Source organism: Xiphophorus maculatus, chromosome 8 (genome assembly GCF_002775205.1).
Source record: "Xiphophorus maculatus strain JP 163 A chromosome 8, X_maculatus-5.0-male, whole genome shotgun sequence".
NCBI lineage: Eukaryota > Metazoa > Chordata > Actinopteri > Cyprinodontiformes > Poeciliidae > Xiphophorus > Xiphophorus maculatus.
In genome coordinates this window covers 25,267,835-25,285,726 of record NC_036450.1, presented here as the reverse complement: position 1 = coordinate 25,285,726, position 17,892 = coordinate 25,267,835, and the positions used below count along the sequence as shown (strand labels likewise).

Here is a 17,892-nt window from a genome sequence, read left to right as displayed (position 1 = left end):
GAAGACGATGATGTTATTCACAGCTTTAAATATAAACTTTAGGGGTAAAGTGTGACCCTTATAGTCACACTCTAGGGGTCACCTAAAGGTGTACCCCTAGAGTACACCTCTACTGTACATGGAGTATGGAGTGCAGGCCTCCATACTCCATGTACAGTATGGAGTACTCCATTCCACAGGTTCGAGTCCTGAACTGATGACCTTTACTGCACGCCTTCTCCTTCTATTCCTGTCTGACCACTGCTAAAGAAAGGCCACTATTGCCAACAAAATCTAAAAACAACTGACTGTAGTAAAACCTTGACTGTAAAGCTGCCTTATTTCTAGAAAAGGGTTTAATTTTTTAGAAAAAAAGATGAATGTCAGAAACAGTTTGGTCATGAGATGATTCAGGGTTACAGATTGCTGACCTTTCTCTCATCCCTTCCAGTTCTGTGCTGCATCTGCTGCCACAACAGAAGCTGATCACAACAATAACCCATAAACTACGAGTTGCGGTACACTGTAGTTGGTTTCTGTTCGTTTATGTCACTATTTCACGACAATACTTTACCGTAATGAAAAGCAACCCGATGCACCATGGCTTCCATCCATTCATCCGTTCATAGACAACGGATGAATGGATGGATGCTGTTTGATTACATGAAACAGAAGCAGTGAGAACTTCAACCACTAAAGGTTCGCAGATCCGCCCTTTAAAATGAATTTTATTTTTTAAACTGTGCTTCTCAACGATAGATGGTGACTACTAAAAGTGGAACAAACTAAAACAGTTCAAATCCACATTATTAAATCTGTTTTTTCTTAAGCTGTCACATAGCAGTCACTTTTTTTTCTTTTTTTTTTTTTTTTGCTTAGCAAGCCAAGGAAAGTGCTGAAAAGGAGGAAATTGCTCCGAGCTTTTGATCTCCTCAACAGAATCCTGACCCCATTTTACACTTTCCTGCTTCAGATTATGTGAGGAATCCTGTTCATCTTTAAATCCACCCGTTTCGCTTCAAAAGACGTCTGCTGCTGCTAGCTGAGCTACATTCCCTGAATAAAATCCAGCTTTGATGAATGAAATCCTCTGTGGGTTAATCAAAGTATTACGTGAATATGGAGAAGGGAAAAGAGTCGCATTCAGAGGTTTAACTCGTACTGCAGAGTTTAATTCCTGCTCACTTTAGCCAGTTGCTAACTAGCTCTTTTGTTAGCATGTAGCTACAGAACGATACCTGATCCTCCTGACGCTCCAGAAGAACATCAACACATGACATATGCTACACATGCTGCCATGTTGTGTTGGTTCATTCAAGTAGATATGTGATGTCCTGTTGTAGTTCTTCAGTAAGAAACAATCTTGGTTGTGTTTTAAATATATTTAAAACAATAAAGTAAATGCAAACCCTCCTGTAACCCAAAAGTTATTTTCTTCCATTTCACTACTTGTTCCACCTTTACTGTGACTTTTAATTTTTCAACTGAAAAACTGTTAGATATTGAACGGACAGGCCAATCCGTTTAAAACAACATAAAGCTACATAGAAATGAACAAATCTTTAACAGCAAGGCTGCACAGAGTGCAAACACTTCCACTAATGCTGTGTGGAAGCACCAATTTGTGCATTAATATGGGTGTAAAGATCTGATGTTACTCAAAATGTTTTCCTTTCTAAGAATTTGCAAAGGAAATCTTTAATCCACAGGCGACCCCCCCCCCCACCCCCATAGATTTTGCTTCAGATTTAGTTTGAAGCCTTCCCCAAAACATTTTCTTCTGGTAAAATTGATCTGTTACATATTCTAAATACGCTTGGGCTCACAGGGAGATTGGAAAATAAAATCTCTCCTCATTTTGAGGCTTTAAAGCAGACCTTTGAAGGGTTTTTGGCCCAGTCTGACTGGTATTTAGAGATGTTTATGTTTACATCCACCTGAACAGAAAGTCCGGCTCCGTCTGAAGGAACCTCTCCAGAGCCTGGTGGGTTTAGACTGTTCTGTCTGTGACGCCCAAACTGTACACAGTGATTCAGAGTTAGATTTTTGCATAGTGAGTATGTAGTGCTCACTATGCATTAGATTCATAGCCACCTGCGAACATTTGAATCAGCATAGTCAGCTATATATATATATATATATATATATATATATATATGTAAAGTTTATAGTGAATTATAAACTGTCAGCAGGATTGCCAGCAGGTTACTGTAATCTGTAATTTAATTACAGTTTGTACTGTGATCTCATTATATCTGTCATGAAACTCTGACTCTGTAACAATTTTACTGTGATTTGATTCCATTTCTACTGTAATCGAATTGCCATAAAATGTTTTTTTATTTTAGTTTAAGAGGACTTCCTCAAATTTCATGTCGACATTAAAAGAAAAGCCTTTGACTATTGCTAGCTGCTAAAAGTTGAAAGGTCAATATGCAACAATTGACTTACCAATAAATGTCTGTCTTTTTTTTTTCTAATTTCAGGAAATAAGAAAAAAATACAGATTAAAACAAGTTTATTCTATTGTCAAGTCTGCATGGTTTTTGTTGGGTTATTTATTTATTGATTGATTTACCTCATTTTTATTTATTTATTATTTGGAAGAAATTTAAAGGGCTTTGCCCCCTGCGATCATTTTTTGGAACATCTGAATTTTGAATTCATCAGATTATCTGTGTTTGATAGCAGATGGAAAACTGACCGCAGGAACTGAGTCCAAAAGTGATTCAGGCTGTGAACTTTTTCTGTGTCGACTTTAAATCGCATCGAATGCAAATCAAAGTTCAGATTCAGTAAGTGGATTGAATTGTGAACAAATGTTACCGTTACATCATCGCAGCCGCCTGCGACACATCTATTATATTAATGATCCCACTTTGAAGTGAGGTACGGATATTTTACATCTGCTAAAAGTAGTATCTAAGCAACAGCAGCAAGCCTCGCGGTCACAATGTGTCTGATGTATGGTGACCAAAATAACTTTGAGTGACATCCGGAGCTCCGTTCTGGGGGGGTAAACGTCGCTCTGAGGCTCTCGGGATCACCTTTGTTCGCCGAATCCTGCAGAGACCGACGGAAATAACCACCTCTGTCATCCCGAGCTAATTTTATCCCACCTCAGCATTGTTACACAATGAGACACTCACACTCCCCCCCAGGAGCCCATCTCTCTCTTACAGGCTCTCCAGCGCCGCATACATTATGAGGAGACCGGGTGAGTATAAGCACGACAGGCGCTGGCTTCCCACCGCGGCGTGGAAAACAGGCAGCAGAGCCTCCGCGTGGCGGGTTTGCTACAGGGCGGGTGGGAGGCAGCAGGAGGGCCCGGGGTCTGGGGCCAAAACCCTGGATTAGTTCATCTCAGAGGGCAGCCGGTCTCTAACCTGATCACATTTCTTCTTCAAACTCTACACAGCCACAAAACCCTCCCTAAAGGCTTAGGGCATGGTTAATGTTGGTAATGTGCACTTCAAAAAGAAAAAATATAATAATAATAATAATTATTATTATTATTATAACCTCTGGATGTATAAAACAGCCATGTTCGGGATATTACAGGAAGCTTTCCAGGATCAAACATGGCGGTAGAAGCAGTGATCCAGTCTGATCTGCTCCGGTGCTTCAGCTGTAAATCTGCTCTGATACTTGATTTTAAAAAATAAATACATTTTACAAAAGGAAGGAATGAGTGAATTTCTGCCCAAAAGAAAATCTCAGGAATTTTCTATTAGAAAAACTCTGAAATTTCTGAGTTTGAAAAGTCCAAAGTTTGCTAGAAAAATCTCAGAGATTTTCTATTTAAATTTTTTTTTTTTTTAAAAAACACTGAATTTTCTGAGTTTCAAACGTCAGAAATTTCAGAGTTTTTTTTACTGGAAATGTAAAAAGTGTCTGTGTGATTATTAATAAGTGACATATTACAATATTCATCTTCATCATCAAATGTGAACCCAGATGATGACAGGACTAAATTATGCATTTGAAGCATTTCTGACATGCTGCCTCTGTGTTTGTGCATTTTGCAGATGGTGCAGAAATCCGCACCAACTAAATAAAAGACTTCAAACATTCTAGAGAAATTTATGTTTTCCTTACATGGTTTTCAAAATAAAATTTTTTCCCCCCATCATCTTGTTGTAATGGCTTGTTATCACCACAAGGTGATAAGAGGATGACCAGAGGTGGCAGTAAAAAATGTCAAACTTTAATTCAAAACACACTGTAAAATAACGCTGATAAACAGTAAAATTGTGACAGCAAAAAATCATAAGCTAAAAAACAAAAACTATTACTTTGATGTGAAGTTGCAGTGAATAAATTAATCTGTGAAAACAGCTATTTGTACGTCTAACATTCATACTTTCATTTTATAGGTTGTTTTTATTTTCATTTTAGGAAAAATTATATTTTCCTTGAGTTAAAAACAAAAAATACAGTAAAACATTGACTACAGCATCATTTTTTGCCGCCTAACCATAAGAGGAAAACAGGAGGTGGTGGCAGCATGATTCTGTGGGGACATTTTCCTTCAGCAGAGCCAGGAAAGCCAGTTGGTTGACGGGAATATAGACAGACAATACACAACCAGCCCCATAAAGCTCCTGTTTAGATTCAAGCATGGCCCAGTCAAAGTCCAGAGCTAAGTCCAATTTACAGACACCCTCTAGTCTGACAGAGCCTGATCTATTCCAGTAAATAGAATGAACAAACATGTCAACTCTCATAGAGTCACACTGCTAAAATACGGCTGAGTATTGACTCAGAGGGTTGGAATACAAATGCACACCACACTTTTCAGATTTTAATTTTTTATTTTTGGTATGAAAAAAAAATTTTTTTTAAAGGTGAAAAACTAATCTATCTTTTTCCTCCCACTTCACAATTACGCTCAGAGTAGGGGTGGGAATTTGCCGTATCATATTGCATCGTTTATTATTTATCGTGATAAATTTCCCATTCGCTGTTGTCATTATAAATTACAGTTAACGAGGTCATGATGTCATTGTCAAAAATGACCCGTTTTACTATTTTCTCCACCGTTTGTCATATACAATGGCTGTGCCATGCAGTCACCTAAGAAAGTAACAATAAATCGTCACTTTTATCATTATCGCAATAAAACCGCAAAAAACATCACGATAAAACGTCCGAGTTCGTATCGCCCACCAACAGCTCTGTGCTAGTTTGCCATTTAAAATCCAGATATATAATACATTTGGAGTTTGGGACTGAAATATGACAAAATGAGGAAAAGTTTTGGAGAGAAAAAAAAAAAAGTAAAGTCCCAGAGAGAGATTCACCGTGTCAGAGCGGGAGTCCTTAATAAAATCATACACAAGCAAAGTGCCATCGAGGATCTGGAGCAGCTCCAGCCTCTCCTGCAGATCCTTTTGTTTCCAGCTTATCTCTCCTGGTGTGACTGTACACAGCCACCATAAACAAAGAACTGCTAAACTAATCATTTAGGGTTTAATAAAACGGAGATCTCAACTTCCTTCCTTCTCTCTCTCTGTGTGTTTGTTCCTGCTGTGGAATAAATGTTCCTGTGAGGCAGACATTGCAGAGATCCTCTCTACCCACGCACAGCCTGACAGAGACACTGAGTCCACTTCTCATCTGCCCACTGAGGCACCCATCGCCCTCTTCAGACTCTCTCGTTTTGTCTGCAGACACATGTGCCAAAAAAAAAAAAATTATTAAATAAAACCATCATTACAGCAGCAGCAGCATCGCTCTTTGACTTCCAACACATGACCCCCCCCCCCCCCCCTATAACAGGCCTGTTTGTCCCTAATTAGCCTCTGGGCATGGGGAGCTGAAGAGGAAGAGGAGGAGGAGGAAGAGGGGATGCCCAGGAGTGATTCTTGCTTCTTCGGGCACATTTAACGACTCTCCTTGAATTTATTCTGCGCTTTAAAGAAGTCCAAAGGCAAAAAAAACAAAACAAAAAAAAGGAGCTTTTTAGAACATTCTGGAGAACATTCCCTGCAGATTAGCGGGAGGTGGAGGAGGTGGAGGAGGTGGAGGGGGAGTCTCCAGACCTCCATCCCTCACGCAGCGTCCGCGCCCAGGACGGGGTCATGCAGGCGGGCATGCAGGACACACACAACGACCCGAACGTGGACTTACTTGCCGAGCTCCTCGTAGAGCTGGTACTCATCTGTAAAGCGCGTACAAGTGGTGGTGGCCATGATGCCTTGCTCCTCGGACGGACTGGATGCTTGTGTGTGTGTGTGTGTGTGTGTGTGTGTGTGTGTGTGAAGGGGTGTGTGTGCGTGGGCGTGTGTTTGTAAGTGTGAGTGTGAGGGAGGGGAGTCCCAAAATGCTGTGGCTGCGGACCTTTTTTTTTTTTTTTTTTTTTTTTGGTGGGTGGGTGGAGGGGGCTTCAGTCTCCGCCCACCGCGGCGCTCCGGACGGCTGAGTGGTTGAGCTGCAGCCCGGTGCGCTCCCGAGGTTCCCGGCTCTCTCCGCTCCGCAAAGGCGAGCAGCAGCGCGGACGCTTTAAATACCGGGAGGAGACGCTCAGTACATGACGTGATCCTCCGGAGAGGGAGGAAAGAAAGTGAAAACACGAGGGGAACGCGTGGAAACCACGGAGGGGGAGAGGAGGAGGGTGTTAGGAGCTGCTCTGGTTTCATCTGATAAACCAGGGGCTGAACTCCAGAACTCTCTAGATGATGGTGATTTCGCGTCATTGCAGCGAGGCTGATGCAGGGGATGTCTTTTTAGGTTTCAGCGAGGAAAACCCTCAGAGTTCACCAGAGAACATTCAGGTTCTCCAGGAACCTTTTGCTTCATTATGTCACTTTGAAGAGGACAAGACAGTGTTATGTATTTTCCGGGCACGAGGTGCCATTTCACAGCACAAACAACTGTTGTTGTTATATTCGGTTGATATGAAAATGCTCTATCAAAAATCGCAAATTGGTATCTGTCTCTTTAATAAATAGCCAGCTTTAAGAAGCTCCTGCTTTTCAGCACCTGGGAGAAGTTTGAAGTTGGCCTTCACACTAAATTCAAATCTATTAGTGAAAGTTTTCAGGCAGGGCCGGCCCAAGCCTCCATGGGGCCCTAAGTGAAATGTGGTTTTGGGGCCCCATAGTTCTGCTAACAATGTAGACTGGCTGCAATCAGCAGTTCGATCATTAGCTCATTCACACACCTGATATAAACTTATTGCATCTCTGGCAGTGCTGTTTACATTATATTCATATATTTTATTGGCCAACTGATTTATTGACCAGTTGATTTCTGGGCGCCGATTTTCTTAATTTTGGGGGATCGTGATCTGCTGATACTTACATGTGAAGCCCATCTTATCTTCTAACCTGATTTTCGTCTTATAAATCATCCTCTGTCCTCTTCTGCTCTACAGTGAGAGGTTTGACTGACAGACTGACCCACCAGGTCAAGTCTGAACGTTTACAATTTATCAGCCAAAATCAAAATCGGCAGGTCAGGCTTTTTAAAGATTCGGGGATTGGCCAGAAAACTGCAATCGGTGCAGCCGACATTCTATGATTAAATTAATTTCTCTTAACTCCAATAGCTAAAAATGTAATTTTTACCAGGTGAGTCTTTCTCCCCTGGAATGTGGACCGGTACCGGTACTGGACTGATTCTGAGCTTTCAAATGATTTTCACAGAAGTTTCACATAACTTAGAAGTTGATATAAAAATAATGTTTGTTTTAGCCACAAAATGATTATAATCAGCAGCAAACAGCATATCACCGACTAAAGCATAGAGCAGCTCATCCATGTAGCCTGACGTAAAAACATTTTGCTGGACAATGTCAAAGATTGAGAAGTTTTAATTATTGTTATCAAACTGTATCGTTTGGAAGCCAAAATACCTCAGAAATATCCAGAGCCAACCATGAGAATCAACTCATGTAAAGTTTAAACTCAGTTTCACATAAATACAAATGATGTAGCATAAATGTTTGGCTGTTGAACTGGACCGTTCCAGGTCGCTATCAAGATTATTTTCTATTAGCAGCTTTACAAATCTTAGAGTTTGTTTTAAGGCACATTAAAACAAACTTTATCTTGGCTTTTATCTATTCTTCCTCTTTTCTCCCTCCCTGAAGGATAAGTCCTTTATGTAGACATTGTTTTGCTAACTTAACTTCTGACCGGAGCTTTGGACCTTTGGATGCTCTGCAAAGGTCGCCCCTTTGCTCAAATGTCTGCAGCTCATGTTACCGGCGAAGCGTGCGGTACCTACCGCGACCACCAGGGGGCCCCCAAGAGCAATTTAGTTTTTTTTTATTTTTATCTATAAAATAATAACTTCTACATACATTATCAAATATATATTATTGTAAAAACAAATCACTTCATGGTGAAATTGTGCGTTTTTGATATTATAATGACAGAAATTATTACCAAAACAAAATCAGCTCCACTGAGGGCGCCCCTTAGTGCAGAGGGCTGATCTTTGGTGACCTCTGGGAACTTCTCTATTTTTTTTAAATTGAAAACTAAAAAGAAAAAAAGTCAAGATTTAAGTTTTTTTTTTATATATTTAACATGTTTTTATTCAACAAATCATTTGAAAAGAACTAAACCAAACAATCATCCCATCAGGTCGCCCCTTTGCTCAAATGTCTGTCACTGTAATGTTGTTGGCAGCTCTTTGTCTTTCTTTGACTTTTAAAATTAGACAGAAATTGATGAATTGGTGAAGGAAAAAAAAAACCTTTTATCTCCATGACATTTTCCAGCATCGGTTCCACTGATAAAAGCAGATATTTGCAGCAGGACTGGGTTGAATCTCCCGAAACTTTGGTTGAGACTTTAGCAGGAAACCTGTTGTACAGATGTTTACCAACAGGGGGAGCTGGTTCCACAAAATCAAACCAGAAAACAAAAGAAATAGGCACAACGGATCTCAATAAATAATAACCGAACAAAGAAAACCGTTCACTCTGATAAAACATCAACCTGGTGTTTGCCATCAGGACGCGCCTCTGTCATTATTCTCCTTCCACCCTTCTTATTTGATGATCCTGTATGTCCGCCGTCTGACCGTCCTGCGATGCGTCCTGCAGATAAAAGTGAGTCGGTTGGTCTTTGGCCCGGCCCGAGCCGCCTCTCAGAACTGCACGGCGCTGGGCGGGATGTCAAACATGGACGGGTCGAACTCCTGGCCCCTGAAAGGTGAGCCCTCTGCGTCCCAGCCCTTCTTCAGCATCTCATGCACTTTCTAGGAGCCAAAAGACAAGCAGACGTTACTCTGAACACCTGATGAGTTGAAAATCACCTCGTGACTCAGTTTTAGACAGAGTTGAGGTCGAGATCCGCTTCATCTGTTCAACCTTAGTGTTGATGTGTTTAGCTGCTCTTTAATGGAATATAAAATTGCATGAATCGGAAAAAAAAAAAAAGTTTGATCAAAAGTATTTCCACTAAGATGACTTTGAATCGAAATTGATGCATTTTGCAAAACTGCGACAGAAACACTTTTTTCCGAACATTTACGTCATTAAAATCCCGGCAGCTTCAGTGAAATCAGATTTATTTGTGACTCAGCCATGATGCTAGTAATCATCATCTATCAGCCAATCGGCGTCTTATTCAGGCTTTGGAGCGACAAACCCCGTCTAGTTGGGAGCGTGCAGCGTTTTGGGGAGATTGTTGACGGTGATTTTACAAAGGAGTTACGGATTCAACATGTTACAATGACACACAACGTCTCTATGAACTGTGGTGCTGAGAGCTCTGCTGGAGGCAGCTGCACATTGTCCGACACAAACAAACACAAGCCATCATCCTCCTGCTACTTCCTGTCGTCTCCTTTGTCATTTTCACCAGTAGTAAAATCAGCTGTTGATCATGTGACTCACATGATATGAAAAAAATGTTTCCATTGCAGTTTTATGAAATACATTTATTTTGATATGTGCCCCCCCCAAAAAACACCATCCCAGCGCAAAATGTTCTTAATAAATAAAACATGAGTTTATTTTTTATTGGCACATTACCATTTAGGAAATTTGTTTTAGTAATTTCAATTTGCACAAGCGATGGTTAACGGATACGCGGCTGCTATTACAACATGTGTTGATGCTCCTCACCATTTCGTGACTCTGCGGTTTCCCCTGCTGCTTCTGGTGATAGTCGAACGTCAGCCTGTCCAGAACGGCGTGCTCTTCCTCGTCGACCGTTGCCATGGAGCGCTCGCGGTTGATCTGGTTGATGTCGATCTCCTTTTCGCCTTTCAGCACCGCGTTCCACCAGACCTCGGACGTCTTGTTGAGAGAAAGCTGCGGCGGCGGTACACCTGCCGGTTAGCCTGGGTACTAACGCGCAGCGGCGTCAGACTCTTGTGAACGCCACACTCACCAGCACGCACTTCCCAGGCTCCAAACTCCACAGAGTCTCTTCGGTGTTGATCTTGTGCGTGAACTCTCCCTCCATCAGCGTTCTCTCCTCCGCTCCGTCCTTCACGCTCACTCGCAGGCCGCCGCTGTGCAGGCTAACGCTGACCTGAGGGATCGTAGTGGGAAGCGGTCAGCGCCATGACGACGGAAGAGTCCAGACATGTCAGGAGGTGGAATGAACACCCAGCTCACCTGTCTGCCCTTCACCACTGTCTTGGGGACGAACACGCGGACCTCCACGTCGGTGTAGTCCTGGGACCAGCTGTAGTTTTCCCGCACGGCTCCGTTGTAACTGTCCGGGTCGGACTGGAACTCATTCTGAGGTCTGAAACAAAATAATTACAAAAAAAAGGATTTAAAAAATTGTTTTACTTATTTAAAATGCAAACATAGGCAGAAGTCATTTTCAAATGATTCACCCGAAATAACTTTGCTTCGCTTTATTTCAAACGTTACCTTCGAACCAGGGTCGGCCCAAGGCATAAGCAAACTAAGCAACAGCTTAGGGCCCCTCAGTGGAGCTGATTTTTTTTTTTTTTTAGGTAATAATATTGAATATTGTTAACTGTAAACGGTCAGACTTGACCTGGTGGGTCAGTCTGTCAGTCAAACCTCTCACTGTAGAGCAGAAGAGGACAGAGGATGATTTATAAACCTTTGCTGACGAAGATAAGATCAGGGGACAAGGTGGGCTTCACATGTAAGTATCAGCCAATCACAATCCACCAAAATTAAGGCAATCAGCGTCCAGAAATTAACCAGTCGATAAATCAATTGGCCAATAAATGTATGTTATTAAACAGCACTGAGATGTAAACAGTGCTGTTTACACTGCCAGAGATACAATAAGTTTACAGCAGGTGTGTGAATGATCTAATGATCGAACTGCTGACTGCAGCCAGTCCACATTGTTAGCAGAACTAGAGGGCCCCCACATATCGCTTAGGGCCCCATAGAGGCTTGGGCCGGCCCTGCTTCGAACCTTTGAACACATTTTGTCCGCCTTTAAAATTCATTTTTCCTCAAAAGACATTTTTATCTCGTATAGCATGTTGCTACCACTTGAGGGCAGCGTAAGACAATTTAAAAAAGTCAAGCTCTGTTAGGAGATTTAGCTTTAACATTCCTTTAGAGTTTATTTGGCCATGTTGCAGAAAGTGAGATTACAAAACATATTCACCAGTCGCATTAGTAAATTATTATCTTTTTAATATTTATAGAAAAATAAATATTTTACCATTTCTGTCATTCTGCTGTGCAACTTTACATATTTTGTTGCATTGTCTGTGGGTTTTTCAAACGGCTTGAACGTTCTTTATGGAGCCATGGCATGGAAAAGTTTGGGAACCCCAGAGCCGGAACATGGTGGGGCACTCACCTGTCTCCTTCTGCTGCTGCTGCTGCTGCTGCTGCTGTGCGGTTAGCCGCTGCCTGTCCTTCCTCACCTCCTGGTCCGCTGCTAGCGGCTTGCGATCTCCCAGAATCTTCAGAGGCTGCAGGGGCGGAAACTTGGCCCGCGTCAGAGGAAGCGCTCTCAGTCCGCGGCGGCTCCGCGCCGCTCTTCTCCTCGGTGGCCTGGCAGAGCTCAGAGGACACCTCCACCTCCTGGGCAGCAGGGGGAGCACGCGAGCTCGCCTCCCTCTGTCGCTGCTCGCTCAGCCCTCGCTCTCTGTCGTGTTCGGCCAGCTTCTCAAACAACCCAAATGTCTGGAGAGGATGAAAAATCAGAGCATATGGCCTGATTAAAAGTAGAAATAGTGACGAAGCTTCTGCAAAACGCAGAGTCAGTGATACACTGTCAGCAGAAAGTGTTTGGAAATGAGAGATACATATAGATGTATATGTTTAATCCTCTCACTTCACAATTATCCACTACTTTTTATTAGTCTATTGCATAAAATCCTAATTGTCTGTGCTGCAAACAGAGAAAAGTGAACAAGTTGTTCATATTTAGAACTGTGGCCAATATGGACTGAATGGCTTCGTTCACTCCCTCTGCTGCCATTGCTAAAATTACAGGCAGACTACAATTCTAAAGCAGCGCAGAAAATCTTAGTCGTCGTTCACTACTTCTCCTTCTGTTCACTGATTGGTCAGGTAGAAATTCTACCGGAGAAATCCAGGTGAATGGGAGAAATTCCAACATGTCTGTGAAGCGAGATTTGGACTGAAACTGAGCGGAATTTCAGCAGAAGAAAGATGTAAAATCACGAAGTGTAAAAAAAATAAATTCAAGTTCAAGGGCTGACTCGGCCTGTAAATACAGTTTAAAAAAATAAACATTTACCTATAATTATTATTCATTAATGTTGATGTAATGTTTCTTCCTTATTAACTTGTCTAAAACGTAAATTATTTGCACATTTTCACAATCAATGCTTTTTTTTAAATTACAGGATGTACTTTGGGTTCAAAGGCGTGAAATCCAGATTAAATGACAGTTTCCCAGGTAGTTGTTGCCATGACGCCTGTGTAATCCAACTAAAATTTACCTTGAGCACCATCTTCTCCGCTGCTCCTGGGGGGAAGCCCATCCTGTCGTTAGGACCAGACAGCAGCCGGTAAAAGTCCGTCTTTCGGTACAAAAAGCCAAAGTAGATCTGCAGAAAGTCCTGGATGTTCCCAACGTGCTGGAGGATCCCCAGCAGAGCGTTGTCGTACATCTCTGTCATCTCCAGCGGCGACGCCATCCCACCGTCTAATGATTCCGTCTGTCCACAAACCTGAGGACTATTCAGTCCGACAGCCAAACACCGTCAGGACACAGAAGTTTGAGAATAAGCGAGACGAGTTGAGCTCTGTTTACGAATGTTTTCCTCTTTCCAGAACAATACACCTTGTTCCGGTTATTGGGTTTCAAAATAAAAGTCCACCATTCTCTATGAGACGCTAGAACGATTCCTGCCAGGATGTGGACATTTTCTTCGTTTTTCCTCACTGAGACTGTATGTTTGACTGAAGACAGTTGGATCAAGGGCAGCTACAGCTGATATATCTTAAATAAGTTGTGTGAAAAGCAGCAAGTCTAATCTGTAGAGGTGGGCAGATCGATGCAAAATATTGAAAACATCAATACCAAGTCGGTATTAGTATTGGATCGATAAGTGTGCTAAGAACAATACTTTAGTTTCATGTTATTTTATTTTTATATTGTAGTTTTTTTTAAACTCTACCTAAGAAATAACGCTTTTCTATGATTGGGCACAACTAAACACATCCAAAAAAAAATCGTATTTATTTTTGCTCACTTACTTAAATTAATCATATTTATAAGTAGTTAATATTTTCTGTAGTTGACTCATAAATATGATGATGCGTTTTTGCCCTATGTAGGTAAACTTGAGGCACTAATTTTGATACTTTCCTGAATGACTATAGATTGAGTGAATTTAAAATGAAGTTAATACCACAATTGGACAAACGTGTATTTAAAAACAATTAAATTGATTACTTGTTCAGTGCAGTTCAAATGCAGTTGGTAAGATCAATTTCTTACCTTTAGTGTAAATGGAAACCACAAAATCAACATAGTAACAACAAACAGTAAAATTAATAGTCCAACAGACATATCTTTCTGTGTTTATTTTATTTTTATCAATAGCAAAACATATTTTTAACAAAAACTTTTGAACCTCCTAAATTATATTTCTTTTTGTTTTTTTTTACTGCTACTAAAAATTTATACTTTGGTAACAGTTTTTAACCTGCTTTATTTTTTGCATTTCCGGTTGTTACACGCTATCATGGGTCCGGTGGAAACCTATAACCACCACTTGAGTTCCAGTTCCAGCTCCAGATTGGCAATGCAGCTTTCAGCAAGATTGGATATTTAGGGAATCTTTCACAAGCTGTAATAATCGCAGCGTCCATAAACCGATTCCACCATATCTTAGTAACTGTTCCGGAGTGATGAAATCATTTATTTCCCTTTAGTTGACGGTGTGTTCACATTTTAACGAGAGGGAAACATGGCGGCGTCCTTCAGTTTCACAGGGAGCGCGAGGCTGCTGGTAAGAAAATGATTGAAAGTGAAATGTTTGGAATATTTAAACATTATTTCTGTTGATAATTACCTTTTAGTCTGTTTAATGTGTGCTCACCTAAACTCAGTGTTACCTCAGAGCTTTATAACTTTATTGTTGAAAACGTCTTTAGCTTTTGAGTGCATCTTTTTTTTCCGAAATAGAAAAAAGGATGTATTTTTTTCTGTCCTTAACCATTGAAATAAAAATAAAATAGCAAATGAATGAACGAATAATTAAATAAATCCGTATGTTTCTGTAAAGTAAATATTCCTAATAATAATAATCACTGTAAAATCGCTAGTCATTTCAGTTATCCAATTTAGTATATTATATAAGTAAATAATTTTTTTTGTGGTTAAAAACCTCCCTTACAGTTTGTTTTAAACTAAGACCATTATATTATATTATATTATATTATATTATATTATATTATATTATATTATATTATATAGATAAGTCTTTAGCTTGTCTGGATGATGTAATTTAAAAAATAAATAAATATAAAGAGTGGGACTTATTTGTTGCCTACTCTGAATGTGATTTTGTTTCCTGAAACTTCCTACAAACATCATCTAATCAGTCTAGATTCATCTTGGACTTTGGTTTGGTCTTCATGATGTTCTTCCATTTTTGTCAGACTGCTTTGGCCCGATCTAGTGCGCTGCACAATTCCTTCGAAAGCAGGAGCTTCCATGCCACAGCGGTGTGCTGCAAGGTAAACATCCATCCTGTTGCTTTAGGTTCCTTTTAAGCTGTTGAAAGATATTATAACTCTTTTGTTCTGTTTGTTTTAAAAAAAAAAATTACACAATTTTCTGCAGTCGTAGTGAAATGCTTTTGTTGAAAACCCAACTGGGTTATGTTACCTACAATTCAGTACACGGTCGTTTCCTGTTTTTCTCATCGGTTGTGACTAAGGCGTGTCCACTAAAGGAGGTTGTGCTGATATAACTCTTTCAACATTTGCTGTTTTCCCGTCTCGTCTCCCTCTCCCGTCGTTTTGTAGAACCGAGCGGCTCGGATCCGAATTGGCAAAGGAGACAAGCCGCTGACGTACGAGCAAGCGCTTCATCCTCATCAGATCGCTCACCGCAAAGGATGGCTGTCTCAGCACGCCAGTAAGCACGACCGAAGAAAGGCCAAACTCTGCTACACAGCACAAATCCACCAACTAAACATACTGAGATGCATATTAACACCAGTTCTGCCACATTATATTTCTGAAATGGCATCTTTTAGCCAATTCAATTCCCATTTTCAAATCTCACATTACAATTAGGTCTCTTCCTCCTTCCATTTAGTTTCCAGGTTATAAAATTATATTTGATCAGTGTATGGTCTTGATAGTTATTTGTTTTCAGCATTTATAGAGATAAATAGCCATAAAATGAGCAAATATCTCAGACATGATTTGATTTGATCTTGTTTTATCTCATGAAAACTTTGATATCCTTTATTTTGTTTCTGGTCCTGTCGAGATGGTTGACTTATATGAAGTATGACAGATTAAAAAATAGCTCCAAGTGACCCCCTGCAAACAGATATTAATTATTGGAGTCATAAACTCTCATTTATTTACAGCAGACCATGTGGACTGTGAGCAAATCTCATTTGACAAAATCCTCTGCCCTCTAGAGGCAACTAGCAGCAACTGTTTCCAGATTAAAGGAGCCATAAAACAAATTTAAACTGTAAAACTTCTATTTTAGATAGTTTAATAAATAAATCTATACAAGGTGTTGATAATCTCAATTTTCAGTTATTAGCAAACAATCAAAGACTAGCAGCTTTTTAAAATATTTGCATGTCATTTTTAATTTTCATAGATATACACGCTTTACTTTGTTGCAGGTAAAGATTTATGGTAAGCCACCAAATATAAACAGTTTCAGTAGGAGCAAAAAAAAAAAAAAAAAGAGTTCCTTCCATCCATACGTGGCTCTTTATGGCGTTAGCTTAGCACAATATAGCACTTTTTCTTTTTGCTGATCTGGTATATTTGGCTCTGGCAGGTAACCTGAAGGGAGAGCAGGGTGCGGCGGAGCGGACCGTGGAGGACGTCTTCATCCGGAAGTTCATGTTCGGGACCTTCCACGGTTGCCTGGCCAACGAGGTGGTGATCAAGCGCCGCGGAAACGTGCTCGTCGTGTGCGCGCTGATGCTCCAGAAGATGCCGCCTCAGAAGTTTTACTTTTTCATCGGATATTCCGAGTCGCTGCTGTCCCACTTCTATAAATGTCCGGTGAAGTTAGAGATTCAGACGCTGCAGGAAAAAGCCGTGTACAAGTACGTCTGACAGGACGAGCGTGTCGTTTGTCTTTGAGTCCTCTTAAAATAAAAACGTTTAAGAACAGAGCTTTGGACAAAACTGTCCAATGATGTATTATGTCTTTTGTATTTTTTAATTTGTAACTGGAGCATAAACCTTGTTTTTATGGCATCTGGATTAAATCAAAAATGTTCAAACTGAGATGATATCAGATTGCGTTTTGTACAGTTCATGCAAATTTGTGCATTTAAATTCTGCATAGATTTGTTAGAAATGAATGGAGATGTAAACATGTGAGCTGCTGTTATAATGAATAGACGTAGAATATGAACAGATTAAATTAGCAATAAAATCCAGGTTTTAAAATAATCTTTATTTGTGCAATGTGACCTTTTATCTCAATATTGGCAGAAACTCATTGTTCTGTAACTAGTTTATATTGCTGACAACTTTTTAAGATTATTGTTGAATGCCAGCAGATTAATATCAATTCCATGCAGAAAGCTTCAGCTAAATAACTCCTTCAAATAAAATGTAATATTTTAGATTTTTTTATTTTTCATTCAAACTGAATTTATAATCAATAGCACAAATAACTGTCCAAGTAAACATGTTTATCTAGAGTAGTGTAAATTTGGATTCCTCTCATATTTTGGCAACATTGAATATTTTTATTTTTGTTTAAAGAAAGGAATTTTCTAAAAAAAAAAATGTAACCACCAGAACAAATACAAATATTTACCAAGAACATTATGGAGAGTGAAGAGTGCCACATTACAATATATAACTCCTAAGATTATTTAAATGTCTCTGGAAATAGCAATAATTTAATGTAGAATTAATTTGAGCTAAGCTAAATGTATTGATTTCATTTTCCAAGTATACATATTAATGATTCAATAAATGTCATGCTCCTTTTTTTTAAATGAAGCACATTATAAATTCATTTAAACTGTAATCTTCACCCATTAAACTCAGTGGGCGGAGCTAGAATTAATCAAATAGTTTGAATTAAAAAATGTGGTACATGACAACTGATTCTACAAAACTTAAAAAGTCTCTCCTTGTGTTGATTTGAAGGCCAAAAGGCAAACATGTGTGCATAAATACTATGCACACATGTAATAAAGCATTGCAATTTTTTTTTTTCACCAAATTCAAAGTATTTCATACAGGAATAAAATCCAATGTTGGGTTAACTCAACAAAAATGAGTCAAACTGAAGAGCC

At 39.9% G+C, this 17,892-nt stretch overlaps 3 protein-coding genes across 6 annotated transcripts in view; 1 reads left to right on the top strand and 2 right to left on the bottom strand.

Moving 5' to 3' along the window:
* The window catches only part of camk2b (calcium/calmodulin dependent protein kinase II beta), a 52,953-nt gene extending 46,479 nt beyond the window's left edge, over positions 1-6,474 (bottom strand). For 2 of the 4 annotated variants that reach the window (XM_023338113.1, XM_023338114.1), the window contains exon 1: positions 6,112-6,474. In XM_023338113.1, coding sequence (XP_023193881.1) covers positions 6,112-6,173 — 62 coding nt within the window. In that variant the 5' untranslated portion in view covers positions 6,174-6,474. The remainder of the gene's footprint in view (positions 1-6,111) is intronic. The other 2 variants (XM_005806857.2, XM_005806858.2) reach the window with 1 other exon arrangement.
* A 2,347-nt stretch (positions 6,475-8,821) lies between these two features.
* On the bottom strand, positions 8,822-13,221 carry nudcd3 (NudC domain containing 3). Its single transcript, XM_005806878.3, has 6 exons — positions 12,862-13,221; positions 11,748-12,076; positions 10,562-10,694; positions 10,332-10,475; positions 10,064-10,252; positions 8,822-9,192 (listed from the first exon to the last, which is right to left on the bottom strand). The coding sequence occupies exons 1-6, from the start codon at positions 13,057-13,059 to the stop codon at positions 9,082-9,084; spliced, it is 1,104 nt and encodes a 367-aa protein (XP_005806935.1). The 5' UTR covers positions 13,060-13,221; the 3' UTR covers positions 8,822-9,081.
* Positions 13,222-14,111: 890 nt separating this feature from the next.
* On the top strand, positions 14,112-16,874 carry mrps24 (mitochondrial ribosomal protein S24). The gene is made up of 4 exons (XM_005806859.3): positions 14,112-14,379; positions 15,032-15,109; positions 15,401-15,512; positions 16,407-16,874. Exons 1-4 carry the CDS (start codon positions 14,338-14,340, stop codon positions 16,688-16,690), a joined length of 516 nt encoding a protein of 171 aa, XP_005806916.1. The 5' UTR covers positions 14,112-14,337; the 3' UTR covers positions 16,691-16,874.
* The last annotated feature ends 1,018 nt before the right edge of the window (positions 16,875-17,892 follow it).

What these genes read in the sequence shown, in the direction of transcription:
- mrps24 (XM_005806859.3), top strand. Translation starts at nt 14,338, where the DNA reads ATGGCGGCGTCCTTCAGTTTCACAGGGAGCGCGAGGCTGCTG. An exon ending in CAGGGAGCGCGAGGCTGCTG is followed by an intron (nt 14,380 to 15,031) that starts GTAAGAAAATGA and finishes CATTTTTGTCAG; the next exon opens with ACTGCTTTGGCCCGATCTAG. An exon ending in CCACAGCGGTGTGCTGCAAG is followed by an intron (nt 15,110 to 15,400) that starts GTAAACATCCAT and finishes GTCGTTTTGTAG; the next exon opens with AACCGAGCGGCTCGGATCCG.
- nudcd3 (XM_005806878.3), bottom strand. Translation starts at nt 13,059, where the DNA reads ATGGCGTCGCCGCTGGAGATGACAGAGATGTACGACAACGCTCTGCTG. An exon ending in CGGAGAAGATGGTGCTCAAG is followed by an intron (nt 12,077 to 12,861) that starts GTAAATTTTAGT and finishes CATCCTCTCCAG; the next exon opens with ACATTTGGGTTGTTTGAGAA. An exon ending in AACCGCAGAGTCACGAAATG is followed by an intron (nt 9,193 to 10,063) that starts GTGAGGAGCATC and finishes TTTGGCTCCTAG; the next exon opens with AAAGTGCATGAGATGCTGAA.